This window comes from Meriones unguiculatus, chromosome 2 (genome assembly GCF_030254825.1).
Source record: "Meriones unguiculatus strain TT.TT164.6M chromosome 2, Bangor_MerUng_6.1, whole genome shotgun sequence".
In the NCBI taxonomy this organism is placed as follows: Eukaryota; Metazoa; Chordata; class Mammalia; order Rodentia; family Muridae; genus Meriones; species Meriones unguiculatus.
The window spans coordinates 84,625,333-84,648,314 of NC_083350.1; the positions used below are offsets into that span (position 1 = coordinate 84,625,333).

The following is a 22,982-nucleotide window of genomic DNA, read 5'->3' on the forward strand; positions in this document are numbered from 1 at the left end:
ATTATCTTATCAAGCTGTATGCTGGGGCATGGGTAATCAAGAAAGGGTTTTATAGCGAGAGGTTGCAAATAGCCAGGGAGAGGAAGGAGAGATATTTCTTTCCCTCCAAAGACCTTTGCAGCTATTCTTACAACTTCCTTCCTCTCCAGTGTTTCTGACATACAATGAGTAGTCAACATAGAAGGTGGGAGAGTAGAGAGATGGAGTTGGTGTAAAAATGATAAATGTTCCCCTATTTTCTTTTAATATTATAAGTAAATGGCATAATGACATATGCAACAACTCTCACGGTGATTGTACAAGCAAGAACAGAGGCAAAGCAACCATCACACCCACGCAGCCTAGAGTCCCCACAGCCCCAGAGAGGCAAACATCTCGGTCAAATGGAACCTAGCCAAAAAAGCCAAAAAGGAACAGGCAAAAGAGGAGGTTCAAGTCACACACCTGAGTCACAAAGAATCATCTACACCTCCTCCAAGACAGGAGTCACAGTAGACTTAATTTTTTTTTTTTTTTTTTTTTTTTTTTTTTTTAGGGATTGATAGCTCCATTCCCTACAGAACACAGGAGCTGGATGAGTCCTGAGTCTGGAGAGTCAGAAAACACACTCTTGGAAACTAGCTCAAAGGGTACCTCACATATGGAGGACCACGTCAGAGAGTAAGAGAAGGGCAGAGCATTCCTGCACCCCACAGACGCCATAAGAGAAGCCAGGGCATGGCCGTGCAGTCCTGAAGGTCAAGTCTACCTTTCCTTTCCTCCTGGAGACCAGAAGAAAAGTTCTCACTCAAACTTCTTGAAATAAAGGAACCAAGAAGATGGGGTCTTAAGACCAGTCTGCCCAGGTCCCTTGCCTAGGAAACAAATCTGTTTCTGTAGAAACCAAATGATGTGTGTCACTGTGCCAAAGGTGAAAGATGAGACCCCTACAAGGAGCCAAATAGAGTTTCTTCTTCATTCTCAGCATAGGAAACAACTACTGCCTCCCATTCACCTTCATCTGCTACCTCACTGGTCCAGGAACAGTGAGTTACTCAGGCCCTGGGAATGCCTTGCAGACTGAAGCAGAAGATGAGCAGAAGATGACCAAGCACAGCACCACACACAGTGCTATAAAAGTCTGTGAAAAGGAGTGCATTTTCAGCTTTGATAGGAAATACATTGGGCTACTTCTTTGGCTGAAATAACTTTAATTTCTTAAAAAACATGTGATTCTGTAAAAGAGATTAAAGGGGAACATAATGCCAAAAACTACTACAAGAAGATGTAAGAGTTTTTAGCTATCGAGTTAAATTACTATGCATCCTAGTATGAATGCAAGACTTCATTTTCCCCTCAACTCTCTTCCTTCACAAATTAAGGAACACATATTTTGGAAAAAAGAGAATACAGAACTTTGTCATCTTAGAGTTTTATTTTTTCATTTTTGGAGATATATTTATTTTTATGTGTATGAGTATACTGCATTCCTTCCTGGTGCCTGCAGAGGCCAGAATAGGGTTTCAGATTCCTTAGAACTGGAGTTAAGAACTTGTTAGCCACTATGTGGGTGATGGGAATTGAACCCTTATCTTCTGCAAGAGTGATAGGCTCTTAAACTTTGAGGCATCTCTCCAGCCCTCTATTTTAATTTTTATTTATGATATATTTCAAGTATACGGAAAAGAACAAGGCATTGTTATGTCAGCCACTGAAAGTTAACTCCTCTCAACACATCTGAGTATTTGTAAGGGACATTCTTTTTCTTTTAAGGGTGTGAAACACTATTAGCACAGGAAAGCCCCTTTATTCTCCCATTTCTCTAGGCTCTTCCCACTCAGAAGTAAGTACCATGTTGAGCTAGTGGGGCCTTCTCTGTCCTAGTGGTCTACTACCGTATCACATGTCTGTCACATGTTGAGCTAGTGGGGCCCTTTCCTCCCCAGGTTGCTTTTGGTTTATTCTGTTTACACTTCCACATCACAACCCATCACTGAAGAAGGTGAGGATAGGAACTCAAGGCAGGAACAGGAGGTAGGAGCTAAAGCAGAGGCCATAGAGGGACACTGCTGACTGGTTTTACTTTGTGACTTGCTCAGCCTTTTCCCTTGTATAACTCAGAACCACATGCCCAGGGGCCTCACCCTCTGCCCACATCATCCAGTGATCAATACAATGCCCACAGACTTCCCTTCAAGCAATCTGGACAGAGACATTTTCCCAATTGAGATTCCTCTCGTTTATGTCAGGTACACACACACACACACACACACACACACACACACGACACTCAGTTTCTCTTATCTCCTTTTTTCATATTAGCTATTCTTGAGTCTATTTATACATTGCAATATATATTATTACTTTTATTCCTAAAATTCACACAGATGTTTTCATTTCTCATCCAACATTGCTTTGAGATTTATTTCGTTTATCTGTATTGTTCATTGATTGATTTTAGCTGCTATGTATCCTACTGTCTAAAAAGACATGTTTATATAGTTAAGAGGCTTCCAATTTCTGCTATTATAAAAGTATGATAAGCTTACACATTTCTGCCTGTGGAAAAAAAAATGTTTCTGCCATTCTATCTTTTAGCTATTCAAAGTAATTTTAAGATTTTTCTTTTTTTATTTGATATTTTTTCAGTTTTGCCTCATTATCTAGATGAGGCTTTATTTGAGTATGGGAAGCTCAGACTTCTGCATATTTCTTTAATTTGATGACTCATATCTTTCATTTTTATAAAAATCCCTACTTGTGTTCACTTTGATGATTACATTTTTTCTCCAATCTTTCTAACTTTGAATGCTAGTCTCTGTTGCTGAGGCTCTTTCAGCTGTCTTTACTGTGCTGTACATAACTTTCTTATAAACGTGTTACCAGCCCTTGATCTTCTCATCTACCAAATTAACGGATTTCCAAAGATTTGTAATTTTGATGTTTGTAGTGTCCATTAAAGATCATCTATTTGAGGGGTGGGGTTGGCAGTTGAGAGCACCTGTTGCTCTTCCAGAGGACCCACGTTCAATTTCCAGCATCCACAGACCTATCTATAACTTCAGGGGCATCCAACGCCCTCACACAGACATACACTCAAGCAAAACACCAATGCACCAATGAAACACCAATGAAATAAAGGTGAGTAAATCATTTTTCAAAAGATTTGGCCTCATCGTCATTTTAGCACAGTGGTAAATTCCTTCCTACTTCCTTCTGTCTTGGTTATTCTCTTTCATTGTGTTTTAAACATTTTTAGTTTACAGTCCTAGTAGTCACACTATTATCTGAAGTCCGTTCAAAGGGTCCCTGTGTCTGCTTCCTTTTGTTCACTGGAGATACTCAACCACCAGGTTTCTAATTTTTATATTTCAAGTCATGTCACAAACCAAGTACAGCTGAGAGAGTAGATCTGAATTTGCTCCTGCAACCCTCTGGCGATTTCAGCAACAACAATAATAATAATTAGTAGTAGTAGTAGGATTAATTTCTATTAATTTCTCAGCTTGGATTTTTGTGCCACTAAGTTCTAATTCCATAATCCAGAGATTCCTTTTTCAGAATCTTCTCAGAAGGGCACATGCCTTGTTCCTTTCTGGGCCAGCGGCTGAGGTTTTCTAAGTTCCTGCCTCGCAGCAGGGACGGCTTCGAGTATCCAGGCTTTGAACAGGGGTCCTGATTACGTTCACAGGTCTAAGGGTTTCTCTAGCCCCATCACAGCCTTAATGCTCCTGTGTAGTGGCCAGCCTCTACCTATAGCCAATCCCCAGTCTCTAGATCTTTGGATGACAAGTTTTCAGATATTTTGTTTCTTGTGATCAGATATTTCTCTTCCTACCTATATGTATAACCTATGTGTTACATTTGTTATTAACTCTATGTATTAAATGTTTCTATTCCATAGCTAGACCTAAATCAGTGTACTTTTCCACATTGCACAGCTGCAACTTGAGTGTTTTTATCCAAAAGAAGAAATTTATGTCACAATTTCAGGCATCTCATCCAAGGTTAGGTCTCATTTATAAATCTTTCCAGTTCACTGTGTGAGTTAAAAGTTATTTTCAACAGGAATGAAAAGAAACTTTCACTTACATTCAAGTTTCAAATGTATACACACACACACACACACACACACACACACATATAGGTAGTCAGAACCATAGCTCAAAAATGTTATATATAAAGAGTGGCATTTTGCTTATAATAAAGATCTTTGACAAATGTTACACAATATTCAATTATCTGTGGGATAGACAAGTGGAGGGCTAAGTAGAATATAGATAGATGATAGGTAGACAGAAGATAGATGATTGATTGATGATAGATTGATAGATGGATGGATAGATGATAGATGATGATGGTAGATGAATAATAGTTGATAACAGATAGAGAAATAATGATGATAGGTGATATACAGACAGATAAATAATGGATAGATGATAGATGATTATATAGATGATAAATGATAAATAAATGATAGATGATAGAAACAGACAATGGTGATGAAGATAGATAGGTGATTATGAGATAGATAGATAGATAGATAGATAGATAGATAGATAGATAGATAGATAGATAGATAATGACAGGTAGACAGAGAGATAGATCATGTCATAACAGAAGAGTGGTTTTTATCAGTCTTCCTCAGCCAGTTTCAGCTTTTATCTTACTTCTATTTAGGGATCTGAATAATGCAACAAGGCACCATTACAGACAAAAGCAAAGCTACAATAGAAATTTGCACATGCCAGTATGTATACAAAAATCCTTGTAGTGGAAGGTGCAGTATAAACAACAGACCCTCTGTGTCTCTGACTTCAGCACCCATGCCTCAGTCAACTGTGGATGAGAGATACCTGAGGGAAATTTCATCTCTATACAACATGGACAGGTTTTTTTCTTGTAATTATTCCCTGAGCGATATAATTTAGCAATGATGGAGCAGCTGATGGTGTTGCTTTAAGCATTGTCTCAGGTGTTGTCAGTGATCTACAGATGATTTAAAGGATGAAGGCGACTATATGCAAGTTACGTGCATATATTCCATTTTATACAAAAGACTGGAACACTCATACATGTTGGTACCCTGTGGAACTGAGAGTTGGTCGATCTCATGAATGCTGAGTGGAAAAGGAATTCGTTATTATGAAGCATGTATCTTAGGTGTTGGTGAGAAATAACGGTGCCTGAGGAAAATGAATACAGTTTTCAAGCTTAGAAGAAAGGTGCAAAAACAATCAGGATGTCAGATAGCTTTAATGTCATCCTGAATTTGTGTGAATTACAATAAACCTTGAAATTAGTAGGATAATAAAAGTGTTCCCATACAGTTTAATTCATTAAAAATGCTTACATTTACTTGTGTGTTTGTGTGTGTGTGCAAATGCCATAGCTCACCCAAATGTGAAGGTCAGAGGACAACTTGCAAAAGTCAGTTCTCTCCTTCCCCTGTGCACATCCCTTGGATCAAACTGAGGTCATTAGGCTTGGCAGAAAGTGCCTTTGACCCCTGAGCTATCTTGCTCACCCTAATCAGCCCTTGGCTAAGGTCTGTGTGAGAAAAGGTCCATTCACAAAAAGCAGCAGGCTGTGTTTGCAGCTGGGTTTGGAGAAGTGTTAATGACTGGGGTGGGGGTTTCAGGCTCTGTCACAGGCTGCTGTTCTATCCTGGTGAACTGCGTCATCATATTGTTTTAGACTTTCACTGCTTTCAGGTGGCAGTACTTGATTCCACTTTTCTTTGAATTCACCATTTTTATGTTAAAGTACAAAATTGATTTCAGGTACTATTTTAAGAAGGGAGGCATGACCAGTGAAGTAGAAATTGTCTACACAGGTCTAAACTTTCAAACAAAATGCAGCATTTCTGCCCAAGCCAAGAAGTTGGGAGAATTTTAATTCTGCATTTTAGTTAATTTTTATAATTACTTCAAAATCTGTTAAGCGTGCCATTGTGCACATGACGGAGACACACACCAATAAGTGTGTCACACTGAAATGAATGGTCGAATCTTTGCCTCAAGTCCTTCCCTATAAATAGACGAAAGGGGGAAGAATTACTGGTTGAGACCATTAGCTTTGTATGTTTTGTTGGAGGCGCCAACACTTAATTATGGCCCTACTGCTATAACTGGAGTTGTAATTAATCTTTCAAGTAATTGTTCCTCCTTAAAATTACAGCTTTAGGGACAGAGACCTGGCAGAGCTGAAAACCGTAGATTTTATTGAGTTTCTTTGTGACAGTGGAACCATCTCCCTTCTTGGGAACTGCTTGACTGTCTTAAAAAATATTCTCATGTGATTGGTGCCACACAAGAGCCTAGCACTGTGGCTTCAAATCAAGCCATGGAAAAGCTAAGATGCAACAATGTGAAAGGCAAAGTGACAGAGAGACCATATTCATAATTCGAGTTGAAAGATGTCAGTTCCCTAGTCTGTAAAGATAGTTCTAGTGAATTAGTGTTCAGCTGGTAAAAAGAGACAAGAAGTAGAAATAGCACAAAAATATAATCTCTTGAGTAATTACAAAGATGCAAATTAAAACCACTTCAAGGCAAAACCTGATTTTCCATACACTGGAAGATGCGGTGATATGGTTAGCATGTGGAAGGACTTAGTATGGCACCGTATTGATGGCAGAAAGAATAATCCCTTGCTTTGGGGGGACTGAGAGGTAACACCGGGGATTGAACCCGTGACATCACACATAGGAGGCAGGTTCTCTGCCTGTACTGCAGTTCTTGCTGCAGATGACTTACATATTTCCTGAAGAAAATGTAACCACACATGAATCATTAAATGAAATCATGACAATGACCATGGCCTCCACTGCCAATCTTACACTCTTCGGGGGAGTTTATCAGTGAACCTGGAAGTGGGGAGAGATGTCCTGACCAAGTTGGCAGCACATTACATATTAGTCCTAAGACTGGGAAATAGCATATCAATAGTCAGTGATTTGGAAAAAGCTATAAAAGTGGTGAATTAATGGGACAGGATATATATGTATTTTGCATGCACGCACAATTATTTGAAGAACAGATATAAAGAATTATAGAAATATAGAAAGAAGGAAATGAGGCAAAAAAAATACTCACTGAAGCCAAATTGTGACATAATTTTTGAATGGATTTTAGGGCGGTTGGAGATGGAAAGAGTTTATTATTCAGGGCAGAGGTTCTGCAACATAATTGGGCAGAAGTGATTTACAGAGCTTGTTAAGTCTAGGGCATTTGAAATGTGATCTGGGTTTCAGAGTCTCAATGATCATTGGAGCAAAACTCCTCAAGTCATGCTAACATGGGCTGTGTGTAGAAAACACTTTCGTAAAGACCTTGGTGTTGGGAATAATATTTCTAGTTCATTTTGGGAGCCATGTTTTTCCACACATGCAATAAAATATTGAAGCTATTTTCAAGGACTTGGTAGGCTCTTCCTGTTAATAATAAAGATGTTCAGCTCTACTTGTGAGTCTAACAAATCTCGTGAGTGTGTATATTACATCTCCTACAAAATGATTGTGCCTTGGGCACAGCATGAATCCAGCTGCAATGTAGACATATAAGCTGTAGGTTAGGCTCGATCAATAACAGACTATTCAGTGCCTACAGCTTGCCATTCAAGCTCCACCCAGCATCTTTAGGGTGTCGAAAGACATCCTGGAGCACTCGCTGCCCGTCCAGCTGCAGAGCTTCCTACAGGACCTCGCCCTCCGGCTTACACACTTTCTTCAGTTGCTTCCAGGATGCCACTAAACCGTGCCATCCTTCTGCTCTCTCGGTGGCTCCTTCTTGGTCATCTCTGCAGTTCCTTCTGGCTCCTCCTTCATCTATCTATATTCTCTCACAGTGATTTCAACAGTCTCAGAGCATGAACTCACAGATGTGCCTGACAGATGTGGATTCTCCACCTGTCCTGAAGTCCACGCTCTCAGGAGCCCCAGTTATTTGACTCCTTTCAAATATCTTCTGGGTTTCACAGATTCAACATACCCAAAAGGAAGCCCAAGTTTACCCCCAATATCAGCCCCCGCAGACTTTCCCATCTCAGTTACTGACAACTCCACTCTGGGGATTGCTTAGGCCATGGACTCTCATACTACCTGACTCAGCATTTTCTCTTTCTTCCACGAAAAAACCCCGCTCACCCTTCCTTCAAAATGAGCACAGAGCAGAACCCCTGTGCCCAACCCAACTGATGCCAGGCTGAGTGGGTTTTATGCGCCTTTCTTCTGGTGACTGTAGGAGCATTCTCCCTTACCTCTCTCTGTGCCAGCTGACTCTCCAGCTCAGGATGCTCTCTCCATAATACCTGTAGTGACCGTCCAAGGCCTAAATTAAATGTCAAAAGCCACGTGTTGAAATCCCTTAACAGCTTTCACCTGACTGGAAGTACAAACTAAAGTCCTTCCTCTGCCATTGACTTCACCCCTGATCTGGCCCCATCACATCTTACTATTCCTATTTCTCCAGCCCAGTCACACCAGCTTTCATGGTATTCCTTAAAAACATATCCTTCTTGGGAGGAGGACTTCCCCTACCAGCAGCTAGGGGAGGGCATAGAGGAAGAAGAGGGAGGAAGGGTGGGACTGGAAGGAGATGAGGGAGTTACAGCCGGGATACAAAGTGAATAAATCATAATAAATAATAAATAAATTTTAAAAATTTAAAAACATCACATCCTTCTCCCAATTTAGAGTCTTTGCGGTCGCTGTTGCCTTTTCTGAAATGACTTTCACTTTGTTACATGTCCATGTGCTGTTTCTGTTCATTGCACTTAGATTTTAGGGTTTGTTTGTTTTGGGGTGTGTGTGTGTGTGTGTGTGTGTGTATGTGTGTGGTGTGTGTGGTGTGTGTGTGTGTGTGGTGTGTATGTGTGTGGTGTGTTGTGTGTGTGTGTGTGTGTGTGTGTGGTGTGTGTGTGTGTGTGTTGTGTGCTCTTACCAAAGAATGTATTCAATATAAGGGAACTTCTTATTGCTATCCACTCTTTTCTTATTTTAAGTCTCAGGGGCTAGAATAGTACTTGCATAGCAACACTACATAACTGTGTTTGTTGAAAGAATGAAACTGTAGGTCACATGAAGACAGTAATTTTGCATATTGACTTCATTACCACTAGCAGTGATGTAACTTTCTATTAATGCTCTTCAACTGCAGATAAAATCTAGTATCGTTTTGTATGAAGCAACATACTTACCACTGCACATGAAGGAACTAAAAAGGAAGTTGAATACTTTTGCCTTAAACCATAGTCTCAGTAGAAATAAGATCTCATTTGAATGTTTGTAGTAGGCAGATGTTTGAGTCCCTTCCTTTAAAAGGCCAGGCATGACAGCTCATGTATCCCAGGGATCTTTCCCACATGCCCCACGAGGCACCACAGGAAAGGTTAGGAGACGATGGAGATCTCCCTGAAATCATGGGTGCCTTGGTTACATCATACAAAGACGATCTCAGCAGCTGGAAAACATCTGGCTATCTTATACTTCTCAGCTTCACAGCGCTACGAAACTGTATGCATGCAGTGAGCTACTCCTTGCCCTCCCTAACAGCTCGTCTTATTACATAGACCCATATATATCTGAGCAAGACCTGGCTGTGTGTGGCGATTCCTCAGTGAATCTTTACAAATGCCTGAGGCAAAGCGTCATAAGATCAGAGATTCTGTACAAATAGTAGAGGCTTAGTGAAGTATTAATACAGGTTAAAGTATTAATTAGCCAACATAAGAATGTAATTTTGCTCAAAAATTAAGGAATATCTCGTGTTTGTATCCATTTAGAGGCAGAAAGGAGATATTTCTCTTCTAACTATCTGCCCACCATCAAAGCAATCTGAGCATTAAACAGGTAACCCAGGCGAGCTGTTCAGTACCAACAGAAAGAACTAGCTGAGGACTGAGGACCAACTCCATGCAGCCATGTGGATTTTCTAACTCCCATTTCTGACCTGCACAATGAAGCCAGTGATATTTCTTTCTGGTTTTTTCTTTTTTTTTATGCTATTGTATGGGTGAATGAGAGTGGAACTTGAAAACTGTTTTAATCAATAAAGCCAACTTTTATGGCTATGCATTGTCTACTGCTCTCTCAGTAGTTAGTCACTCTAAATGTTTAGGCAGCTAAAGAACCGATCTTACTATATGCTTCTATTCGCATCTTATGAGAAAATTCCTCTGAACTCTTCAGGAAAAATCGCTTGCCATGAATGATAGTGACGACAATGAATGCCTTTGCCATTTGCCCTAATTTTCTTCAAACGACAACTTGGGAAGTAAATGCTGCATATTAAGTAAAGACCTTATCAATTCATTAACTAAAGTTCAGAAATGAGCTTTTGTTGAATTGCCTAGGTTGGTCCGGGACACTTAGAGTCAAGCAATCTTCCTGCCTCAACTTCCTGTGGAGCTGCAAGTTCAGGTACAAATCACCACACCTCACTCAAGTCTTATTACAATAGTCTCCATTCCCACAAACCCTTTCCCTCACATTCATAAATGGAGCCCAAATCCACGTGGGGCATGAATCAAGTCCAGCTATGACTAATCTGACATTTCCAAGTGATATCATTGCCTGAGTAAGTGTGTCGTTTCCTGCCTGAGCCTTGCACATCCAGGAAGAGCAACCATCCAGCTCCTGAATTTTCTTCTACACAAAATGCAGCAAGTCGTTTCCAGATTTCATCCTAAAGATGCTGTCTCCTTTGGGTCTTTACTTTGCAAATTTCCACCACGGCCCTCAATAGCTGTTTTTGAATCTCTCATCATCTTCCTACTTCAGAAATAGATAAGCAAAAAATGACACTGGAAAAGAATTACTAACAGAACAATTTCAACACTGTTTGACTCAGTTGCAGCTGGTGTGGTTGGCTTGGGAACTACAATTTAATTGCATTGTTTTAAATAATAAAATAATATACAAGAAAAACTTAACACATCGGAATTAGACAAAACAAATGAGCAGAAGGAAAAGAGCCCAAGGAAAGGCACAAGAAACAAAGACCCACTCATTCACTCACTCGGGAATCCCATAAAAACAGTAAACCGGAAGCCATCATACATTTGCAAAGGACCTGGTGCAGACCTGAACAGGACCTATGCATTCTGGAAGTCTCTATGAGTTCTTATGAGCTTATATTGATTCATTGCATATTGATTCAGAGAGCCTTGGATTTTTATGTCCTCCATCCCCTCTGGCTCTTACACTCTTTGCTGCTTCTTCCATTGGGTTCCCTGAGGGGAGGGACTTGATAGAAATGTCCCATTTAGGGGTAAGTGTTCCAAGGCATCTCACTCTCTGCATAATGTCTGGCTGTGGGTCTCTATTTATTCCCATCTACCGTAGGAGGAAGTGGGTCCAATGATGGCTGAACGAGGCACTGATCATATTTACCATCTTAAGTAAGTGCTAACGGGAAGAACAACAATAAAATGCAAACAGCCCACCAAGGTGTGAAGCGACGGTGGAGGTGGCGGTTAGCACACACAGCTAATCCAGAAATCCTCACTAAATGTTTATGGTGGAAATTCTTAAAAACTGGGGGAGGGGCATCTACTCAGTTACCTGACTGATGTCACTCATCCATGCAGCCTTCTCCTGGCGTGAAGGTGCTAACAGGACCACAGTGAAGGAAGCGGCATCAGGAGGCTCCACCACTATTTTAAAATCCAGGTGTCCAAACATGTGGCCAGAACCTTTGGCTTCGGTACAAATAAACCAAGTGATTACAGGAGCATGTAAAAGCTAGGAACCACGGTTCCTCCCATCTAGCCTTATCACTGGGACCCACAGGCATTCAAGTCCAGATTCTCCTTTCAGCAATGTGCTTTAGAGCGTGCGGAAGGACTGGAGAACAAGCTGGTGGAGAAGCCGAGGGCAGAAGGTACCTCCAAGCCAACCTCCATGTCCGGGTTTACTTTCATTTGTGTCATGTAGAGAAATCCTGGTTTAACTCAACCCCCTTCTTGTCTGCCTGTGAAAAGGCACTATCATGAGGCAAACTCGAAGATGGCTTACCACAGCTCATGGGTTAAACAGATACACAGCTTTAGAGAATTTACCCTAACAGCTCCTCGGCCTCCACAGACAGCTTAGCCCTATAAGGCGAACATCTACAGAATGTGACTATTTTATTTCAAGAGACAGGATGTCACTTACAGTCATCGTCACCTGCGTCTGGCTCCTCAATCAACGTACATTGGATGAGAGAAAGAACCCCACCTGTCTGGAAGCAGATGGATTAGTGATTAAGAGGTTGGCTATCTTGTGCAGTTTGTGGCCTTTTGCTTTGTAAACGTAATATTCAGGTTGCCACGGACACAGCAGTCATGCATCATAAATAATTTTTCACAGAGTTAAAAACTAAATAGAACAAATTTAAATCACTTCACTTTAATTAAATTCTTCCCACTCTCCTACTTTTGCCCCCATTGTTTATAAAATCTACTAAAGCCACTCATGGGAGACTAGAAGGTACCAGAGTGACTTCAGAGAGTAACCACAGCCAGCACAAGACTGAATTGGCCAGCCAGGAAGTGTGTCAGGAAACAGGCTACTGTCACAGTGTGAATAATGTTTTTAAATTGGTTTTATCTTTTATTTAGTGTGTGTGCGTGCGTGTGCGCGCGCGCGTGCGCACGGGGCACTGCTGTGTGCAGTTGAGGGAGCTGGAAGACAGCTTGTGGCAATCTGTTCTCTGCTACCATGTGAGCCCTGGGAACAGAACTCACATCACGGGGCTTGGTGACAGGAGCCTTTATCTGCTCAGTTATCTCACTGGCTCCGTGAACAATGTTTCTAAGCAACAACAGAAGATAAATACATAACAAGTGAGCACACTTTTCCTATAAAAGGTCAGTTAGGGAACATTTTCATCTCTTTGTGTCACATCACTTCCACTGACTACACAGACATGTGATTTTAGTGTGAAAGCAGCCATAAGCATGGGTGGTTGTGTGCAAATAAAATGTTGTCAGTAAGAACAGGTAGTAATCTTTAGGCTGTAGTTTGACTGACCCGGATGTACAGTAAGATAAAATAGCAGTTGCCAAATATTTCATCCATGCACCTAGGACAAGAGATCTATGGCCCAGAAGTTGTCAAGTGATAATAATTTTGCCCAGATTTTGATTTTAATAATACTCCTTTATGGTGAAGCACACTTAAAATAAATTTCTATTGCCTCAAATCCAAAAGACAACAAAATAATTGCTGTTAGACACACACCACCTCTCCCTGCTTGAGCATAGCAATCTTTCCTGACAACAACAGGCACTGGAAAGTCAGAATCGAATTAACCTCATACCTCTCCACTGCTGGGAAGACAAATGAAATATGGAAAACCCTTACCTTGAGCAAATGCAGCTTTCCTCCTGAACTTCGGGTACAAATCAGGAAGTGTTTTGTGAATAAGAAGCACTGTCTCTCGCCTTCCTTTTTCAGAGACAGGGAGCCCAGGCGGACTTTGCTAAGTTTTCCCCTCTCAACAGAAGGCACTTGAATAAGAGAACCTGGTGATCACAAGAGCGAAGAACAGACAGCAGTTAAACTTTTGGTGAGGCTCATGCCCTTGGCAGTAAACACAAGGATCAGTTCCCCCAAAATACCAACAATGTATTCGATGTGCCATCAGAACAAATGAATCTCCTCTATTCCAGCCCAGGAAACAGTGCATTGTATTTTAAGGGACAAATTGTTCCTAGTATTGTTGTGAAACAATTTTGACTTGACTCTTCAATATCAGATCAAATTCAAAGCATTGATGTCATCTGTGATCTGATTGAGTAAACTTATAAATCATATAATTATAGATAATAATACAACACTTTGATCAAAATAAATAAAATTTATCCTCCCTGAAGCAAGAAATAAAAATAAAAGGTATATGAATAGTTTACTTTGCATTTTTAAAATAGATGGTATAACAGATGTATACAATAAAAATTCATAAATTATATAAGTCAATGGAATTTAATTAAGGACTATCTTAAAGGAAAGCTATTTCAAACTGTATTTAAATTATGTGTGATACAATGAACTCCATTCTATGTAATTAATGCATGCTAATAAAAAGGAACTGCAACAAAGTTGATTAAAATGTATTTGTGAAACCCAAATGGAAAGTAAGCCACATGCAGGGCAGAGCTGTGGTCTGCGCAGTGTGGGAAGCAATGCACAGGCTTCCGTAATATTTACATAGTATCTGAGATCACCTCCAATCACCTGTAACAGATACTTCCCCAATCCTGAAAAAAAGTTTCAATCTATTAAATATCAACTACAAAGTACCAAGATTCTTGCAAACACCTTTGTTCTAATTTCTGAAATCACAGCAGCCAGTAACATCTGTTTAATCTACCACCCTGCGCAGCCCTGCACAGATCTCAGGAGCCCACAAGAACCACGAAGTACATCCTTAAATACAATCAGCAGCAGCAGCCAGAAAAACAACCTGATTTTTTTCATGCATTCCGAGTTTCTTAGTTTTTTTTTTAATGTGCACAGATTAGTTCTTTAAGTGAAAAAAAAAAATACTAAAGTTTTTTATATAAAGAATTATATACCTAAGGCAATAAAACTATGTGAGTCACAAAATCAGCAGATTAACATTAACATATGAATGCTTCAAATTGCTCCTTCCTTTAACAGGTCTGGAAAGACACACAGTACAAAGTTTCCATGTCCTGATCTCACATCATCTATTTAGGTGAATGATTAAGTGGGATACTTGACAGACAGAAAGTAGGCAGCTCTTCTGGGCTTAAAGAATAGCAAGAAATCAGCCCTGGGGGAGGGAGTAGGAGTGGGAACAAAGGGCCAGGAGAAGGCTTGACTCCAGGGAACTGGTTGGACAAGAGAGAGTAACTGAAGGAGGTGAGGTGGGCAGGAGCAAACTGACAGACAGTTCATGTAGCACAGAATTCAGGCTGAAGTAGGGAGGTGTGGAGAAAGCAGAAAGCAGGAAGGGCAGAGAGCTTATGAGCAAGTTCCACAAAGAGTGGGAACTCAGGGGACTCAGGAGATAACTTTAAACCCCTTCTGCATTTTACAAATGGAGAAACTGAAGCCTCAGTTTAAGTCACTGTCATAAGGCCAGACATAGGTGAAGCAGAGTCAGACAACGGGCAGTAAATTTAACAACATGTGAACTGGGACCTGAAGGCAAAGAGCAGGACACACCCCAGCTGGTCTAACCCGTGAGGTCAGGTTAGTCAGTGCTAAGTGGAAAGGGGACAGTAGGATCTTGGTGGACAAATGGGTCACAGGGCCATTTTCAGAAAAGCTATAACCAAGTCAGTGAAAATTCTATAATAATGTGTTCATTGGCAAATGCTTCTAGCAATTTAAGTAATTTTCTAAGTCAGAAATTACAAAATTTATGGTTAGCACATCTATTAGCAATTATTGTGAATTTTGGCTTTGAGGTTTAAAAAAGTTTCCTTGGCAACCATACACCAATATGTTAAACTATAACCGTTCACCAAACAGGGGACTCTCTACATTAGATGTGGACAGAAATCTATTCAACTAAACTAAAAGTAAGAAATTGCAAGTCTGTTTGGTTCATAAAATAGAATGCTTCAAAATGTGTCTTAAGTTGCCTTTGTCACATTTCGTCTTTTGTTTGACATATTTCAGCATGGCCATGCAACTTTCAGAAATGATTCCTCTCTGGTTAATAGAAATTAGACAAATGATTAGGATTAGAGAAATGATTACCACCTCTTGTCAATCGACCACTGCTGTGGTCCTGTCCCTAGCAACCTGTTATGGGTATCTAACATGGAATCAACGTGTGGAACACTTCTCATACTTCAATTAGTAACTCCCACAGAATGCCCCTAAGACTACCCAAAGCCTCTGTTTGGAGTTCTGCTCAGCAGAAGAAATGAGCGCCATTCTCGGGCCTTGAGCCTGGTATCTGAGATGGCAGAGCTCCGTGCGGTACTTCCTTACTCTTGCTGAGGACCTGGCTGGGTGCTTTATTTTTATTGGAAGTCATAAAAAGTAGAAAGTACACATGTACAGATGCAAGCACACATATATTGAAAGAGATCTTACATCACCCACAGAAGTAATTAATAAAAATAATAGACACCATTAAAATTACATTGTAGTCAACTTAGTAGGAAATCAAAACCCTTGATAGTGTAATGAATAATACTTTAAAAATGTGTTCTGTGAGTGTTTAAGCCTGTTAACAGTATTTAATAAAAGTGCTAATAAAAAAAATTAAAGAAAGACAGTGCAAACTTTCCCAATTATAATCATTTTCTATCTTCAGATGAATTTCGGATGTACAGAAATAACCTTTATTGAATAATTCCTAAATCTACTAAGCAGGTTAAACACACAGCAAGACTGCTGTAAATCTCTGATGAGCCTGACATTGCTGTGACACTGACATCAGGACAGCCATGGCTGACCATGCCTCAGTTATGGAACTTACAACACAATAAATAGCGTGGGCGTGGCTCTGAGGGAGAAGCAGTATGTGACTTTTTTTTTTTTACTTCTTAAAGTGTAATGAAAATAATGTGCTTTGTTCAAATCATTCAACCCTCAGTCACACCTTATTAACTGTGTGTGGTTGTGTTTTTTTAACTCACAAGAAATCTAAGTTTTATAAATACATTGAGTGCTTGTGGGTAATAACACTGTTCAATCAAAAGTATGCTCAGAAATTGTATGCAAGTTACAAAAGGTTTTCTGTCCATCCTTAGACCTAAAATACAGGTCAATTAGGAGGCACTTTTAGAGAACCTTAAATACAAGAAAAATATAAAATAAATACCTTACAATTACAACTTTAATTAATAAGCTATTCAGTCTACTTTAATGCTCCCTTTCCCAGTAGCTTTAAGACTAGACAAGGTGAGGCAAAGAGAATTTTGGAATGCTGCCTCTCAGAGCTTGCTGTTATTGGAGAGGAGATCATGCAGATCACACAAAAGGATAGAATCCCTGCCTCGTGAGCAAAGGGCCTTGGAAATGGAGAGGAGAGTCAATTCAAGGCCATTATCTGACCTGGACTTATGTGGTTAAGTAGTCCTTTTATAGGCACAAAAGAGGTGGAGTAGGGCTTTCCCACTCCCAGGTAGGGGACGACACAGTTGATAATGCACAGGCAGATAATGCTGACGCAGACAGCCAGCCTGGGGACACGGTCCACTCAGAACAATAGGGCAGGAAATGGAAATGGCTTCTGTTGTCAGCATCGTATTCTGTTTACTATTACTTTAAGAAAAGTTGGTACATAGCATCAAAAAACAGAAAAGGAATAATTTCTAAAATATGCTTCCCAACTTTAGCATATGTGTAGTGACTCTCCTTGTAAATAAATAACAGAAAATAGAATGACATGTGTTAAACGTTTTAAGAATTCTAGGCAAAAAATAATGTGGACGGCATAATGTCTTATTTGGTGAGGTAAAACATATTTTAAGCAGCATATTATAGAAGAAAACAGTAATAGCTCCAAATGATACCAGCGCACCCTTGCCAGAAGCAGCACTGATGATTAATTCAAGTCCCAAGTTTGTTTCAGTCCATACTGCAAAGCTATGCAGCAGAGCATCCTGGTTGCTCGGATCCAGCACTGACAGCATGCTCTCCTCCTCCAAGACACCTCAGCATCTGAACGCATCTCAGGATGTGGCACACTTCCTGCACCTTGAACTAAGAGCTGAGGAGGGCTGTGCATCACCAGGCTGTTCCTTCTCCATCGTTTGTGACACAGCCTCATTTCCTCAAAGGCCTAATTTATCAGGTGTCACCCCTCGCCACACACATGCCACACAGAGAATGGCTCTACCATCTCCAAAGCCTGGCAGGAACCATTCTATCTGGGGACTGGATCAAATTATAGCATGTGGCAGTGACCTGGATGTGCTGATGAGAAATACGAACACAGGACAGCTGTTTTCACTTAGGACCCTGTCCCCGCTCTTATGTGCATAAGTTTTGAGGACTGCCAGTTTCTCCTGAGCCTTCGCCTGGATATCATCACCACTTGGCATTGCCATTCTAATCGGCCAGACCGACCTGTCCTCCTTGGAGCTGCAGAGAATGTCCAGTCCATTGAGGAGGAGAGTCCAGCCAGACTGTGATTTACTGTCCCACTGTGCTTTACTATTAGTGTGCTGCTGTTTCTCATGACCCTGAAAAGAAATAGCACAGAGGTGGGCCTCAACCTCAGCCTTGGTCAAGGCCACAGGGCTGTCCTGCATGAACTGCACCACACACAGGCCTGCTCCAGAATGTGTCCCCGGATGTACCAGCGATGCTGTGACAGACACACAGATCATGTAAGCAGAGGGTCTGATCAAACAGGTCTTACCTTGACGGATGAACGTTTGGCTGGTGTCCAGCAGAATGTCACAACCCTCCACGATCATCCTTTCAATGGCGAGGTTTTTCCTTATGTTCTCAGTGTCACTCACTTCGTCATGCATCACTCTGTCACACACAGTGCAGACGGAACAGGCATTAGTTACTGCTCCAGCAGACAGGACAGACAGCGCCACGTGACATGTGGGTCTGGATATGATGGGATCTAGCCGAGACTGTGAAATAAGACTGGGCTAGGGCTCCAGCCAGTCACAACCCAGTACAAGGCCACACTGTGTGAGCTGATGGTATGCGGACCAGCCATCAGCGAGTGGCGATGCTCGATGCTCGCTTTGAAGGTGACAAGAGGGAGTCCCAGCATTTTACAGACGGCTCCCTTCACTAGCACTGAAGTGTCACTCCTGAAGGCAGTAAGTTGGAGACTGCCACATTTGATCCGAATAGCACTGGACAACCTGCCCAGCTTCTGGCCAAATCTGACACAAAATGCAGCAGACATTTTTTTATTTCGATGAAAAAAAAATGAACATTTGCAGACTTAACCAAATCATAAGTGATCTCAACTATGTAAATTCGCATGCTATGAGAACTTTCCAAAGATAATTTCTTGACTGAAATGAATGTGAGTGACAATTCAGCAATGTCTCTGTCACTGTAAGATGAGTCAAGGACATTGGAGCTCTAGCATTTGCTTCCTCCCCCTTGAAGCCCATCTGCTTGGCTTCCCCAGGAGGCTGCCGAGCCGCTTCCCCTCAAGCCTGACCCTCTGTGAGAGTCCTCTGCGCACCTGGAGATCTCCTCCAGCTTCGATTTCGCGAACTCCAGACTCTTCCTCTCCACGTGCTCATGGGGGGTGTGAGCCAGGAGCTCGTGCAGCGTGATGATATACCTGGGGATCTGAAAACAGCCACAGGTGGGTGTGAACAAGAGGTCCGGGATGACACAGGGACCCGCTCAGAGGCATCATCCTCGGGAGCTCACCCGACCCTCCTAACTCTGATGGATTTACAGTGTAAGTGAACCATGCTTCAAACCTCATACACTAAGAAAGTCTGTACCCCCACCCCAAAAGAAGAGCACGAGAATTTCGTCAGAAAGGAAGAAGCCTAGTATAAAGGAACCATTGTTTAGGCTTGTACATAACATGCGCGTTTGAATCACGGTTTCTGCACACTGAGTTTCCAGAAGGAAACAGATGTGGCTGCCATCGAGCCTCTTGAATCTATTTTTAAAGGTTTGTGTCTGTTTATATGTTTATTTTAAAACTGACAGTCCTGACAATGCTCTCTTTAACTGAAATCAGGAAAGATCTGTTCATTCGTATTGACATTCTGCTCCTATTTCATCTCACGTCACCCTCTAGCAGGGAAACTGTTGTTTAACTAGGCCATTTATTTGTTCTTACGTTATAAACAGCTTCTGAATTCTGTCAATGGCAAAACTCCACCAGCCATGTGAGACAGCTAGTAAACCAGAGAAGAGGTTTAACTCAAGTAACAGAGACTCAACAAACTCTTCTCCCTTTTGTGCTCATAAAGCAGCCTCCTAGCCAGCAGGTAGTTTCAGGGCAAGGGTGTGTGGACGGCCACACTCCCAGCACAGTGCTTTCTGTGGACGTGTCCACTCCTCTACACACGGACTACTGGCTTGGCAAGTGAGGACACAGACTACAGTGAGGTCTAGGAATTTATCTAAGGCAGACCCCCCAGGAAATGGCAGAGCCAGTTTCGATCTGCCCTGCACTCTAGGGGCCTTCGTTCTCATCTGCACCTTAAGAACCCCTGAGACTAGGGTAAAAAAGCAGCTTTCCAGAGGCCTCCCCCTTTGTCCACGGGGATAGTGGCCCCAGCCATGGATATATATTTGCTGTTCACTTGTGCAAACACCACTGGCCTGTTTGCTGCTCACTCGTGAGCGGCTCCCTTTATGTACGTAGACAACAGTCACTAATAGCTCAGGCACTAACTGCAGCTTAATGGTCACATCAGGGTCTTAAGAGACTTGTCACTGTAGGACAGATGAAGGAAGACTTCTGTCTCTGCTCTATAAACGACTCACCAAAGCATGCACATGGAAAACACTCCTGTAATATGGATGCTTATGAATAACCCTTTTGTTGGCACAGTTCCATTACGGGAAAACTCTGCTAAGAGGAAATGCTTCCACAGAAAATGAAGCAATCAACAGCTAATATAACCAAATTTTCCCTAACAAGAGTCAGGAGTGGGAGGGCCTCAGTACTTACTATGCACCAAAACCCCACAAAACTATGTTTAGTACATAGCTTCATGCTCTTCCTCCATTAGTTAAATTTGTTTTAAAGAGTTCTCTGGCTAGGGCTCAAGTGAACAGAGCTGAACTCGGTAACTGGCCCCTTCTACTTTTGTGCTACAGGAACAAATGGATGCCGGCTCTTGCTGAAAGCAGGTGAAGGAGCCTCTGCCGAGCAGTAAGGGACTCTGCAAAGAGCTTGTCTGTGGTGACAAGAGCTCACAGCACAGAGTTTCCAAAATCTCTGACAATCACAGCAGCTATTGAAATGAATCATATTTCTATTTTCAATAATGGAATAAATGCTCATTGCCTCAGACTTTAATTAGCTTTCTCTCCTGTTTGGGTTAATGGCTAGACAGAGCAGCGAGGGGCTTCTTGCTGTAGCCCGCCTCACAGCACTCTCTGGGAGCAGGTGTCATGGCTGTCTTGCCATAGGCGTTCAGCACACACGTATGCTCAAATAGGCACACGAGCACCTGGAAACAGCACGGACAGTGCCAGCCAAGGCACTGTTTGCCAGATAGGAATTTTTAGACTCTATTATTGCTATAACTAAGTGCTTGCTAACAAAAGGACTTACTAGTTATTCTGTCTAGTATCGTCCCAATTTTACAGTTCCTCCCTGTTTTCATAGTTCAAGACAGCAACTGAATTAAGAAAAAGGACCCTTTCCCCCTAAAAAAAAAAAAATCCAGGGATGGAGACCAGAAGCAGAGTGCTTTGCCTGGCAAGTGTAAAGTCTTCTGTTAAATCACCAATACAAAAAAAAAAAAAATCGGTGGGGTGAGAGCCTCACATCATCACTCTCCCATCATAAAAAGCTACAAACTAAAAGCGCCCCATTCTAAGCACCTCTCCTCCTGCCTCTGCCCTGCCACCAACCTCTGCCTCCATATTTCAGCCCATGAAAAGTTAGGGCCAGAGATCCTCCGGCAGCATAAGGAAGGATTACATCTCCCACTGATGCCGGGGTGTGGGGCTGTGTCTAACACCACCAAGGAGCAAGGTCAAGGCCTGAACAGACCACTGCAATTCAGTGTATGCAGGAGCAGAGCTAGATCTCAGATCCTCTGAGGGAGCAAACACCCTCATGGCTACTTCATCCATTAGACAAGGAAGACTAGGCTTGGGTGAGCCCAGTAAGAAAACCCTCCAAGTTTCTAGAAAGAGTACTTCCCTTTAATTGTTTCAGATGCTTTCTCCTTGGGGATGCCCCAAGTGAAGAAGCCAAAGGAAAGATCCCAAGAAAACCAAGGTCTGTGGGTAGCAATCTCTAATAATTTCTCTTCTTGGATTATTCAAAATCCTTCCATCTGCTCATCTCTTGAAATTGGGATGAATTCTTCAAGTGTGAAGAGTCTTTCAGACAAAGGGGCTTCAGCTTTGAGTTGCCTCACCATGGAAAAAATCTAAGATCCTCAATATTTGATCCCTCGACTCAGTTTTAGGGTTTAGAGCTGTCATTGTCTGGGACTAGGGATGAAGTTCTAGATAACCCTGAACTCCTTACAATACTGCATGGTTATCCAACCCAAACTGTACACCCAGGGTCACAGTCAGAGACCTAAAGCACTTAGAGCTACCCAGAGCTCGGCCCCTGAGGCTTGTGACAGTATCGATGGGAGGAAAGGATGAGCAGACACCAGATCTCCCCAAGACTCCAGGCTCCATGCTCTTGTTGGATATGATGGGGATGTCTCCAAGTGAATCAAAATGCTTAGCTACTGGGTTTCAACTCTTCAGGGGGAAAGAAGGAAAGGGTGGTAGAAGCCCCCCGGCTCTGCACTCAACCACACTGGGGTGTCCTGCCCATAGTTCAGGTCTATAAAGTTATGGCATTTAAACCCTGAGAGGATCGTGCCTTGGGAATCAAAGGCATGTGTAGGAACCTTCAGGCACAGGCAGTTTCATCAGCCTTTAGCAGTTCTACTTTTGTAGCTACCTGGTCTGGGGCTGTGGACAGATATGGTTTGGGGAACTCAACCCTGACCTAGAAGAGCATCACAGAAGAGCAATGTAGTCGTGAAGCACTTCACTGCAAAACCTGAAATGCTATACACATACAGAGTAAAGTAAAAGCTTGTCGTTTTTCTTGGAAAAGTCCAAGCAAAATAATATATAAAATATCATATAATATATAATGTACATACTTATTATTATGACATTTCACTATTCTTAAGCACTTTCAAATGCAGCCTTTGGCTTTAAAAATTCTTACTGAACTACCATAACCACTTCCAAGGTCCAAGCAGTACAAACTAACCTCAGACAAATAATTATGGACCACAGAAATCCCCTGCACTTCCCCACTTGCATCCCAGGCTCCAAAATTGTTGTCTGGGGTCAAGGCTGCCTGCTGAGAGAACAAAATGCTCCACAG

General features: G+C 41.8%; 1 protein-coding gene across 6 annotated transcripts in view; it reads right to left on the reverse strand.

The window, feature by feature from the left end:
* The window catches only part of Rasgrf2 (Ras protein specific guanine nucleotide releasing factor 2), a 206,818-nt gene that overhangs the window by 98,804 nt on the left and 85,032 nt on the right, over positions 1 to 22,982 (reverse strand). For all 6 annotated transcript variants that reach the window (XM_060377767.1, XM_060377766.1, XM_060377765.1 and 3 more), the window contains exons 8-12: positions 19,116 to 19,225; positions 18,318 to 18,436; positions 13,328 to 13,488; positions 12,137 to 12,203; positions 11,543 to 11,679 (exon numbers count right to left, since the gene is read on the reverse strand). In XM_060377767.1, coding sequence (XP_060233750.1) covers positions 11,543 to 11,679; positions 12,137 to 12,203; positions 13,328 to 13,488; positions 18,318 to 18,436; positions 19,116 to 19,225 — 594 coding nt within the window. The remainder of the gene's footprint in view (positions 1 to 11,542; positions 11,680 to 12,136; positions 12,204 to 13,327; positions 13,489 to 18,317; positions 18,437 to 19,115; positions 19,226 to 22,982) is intronic.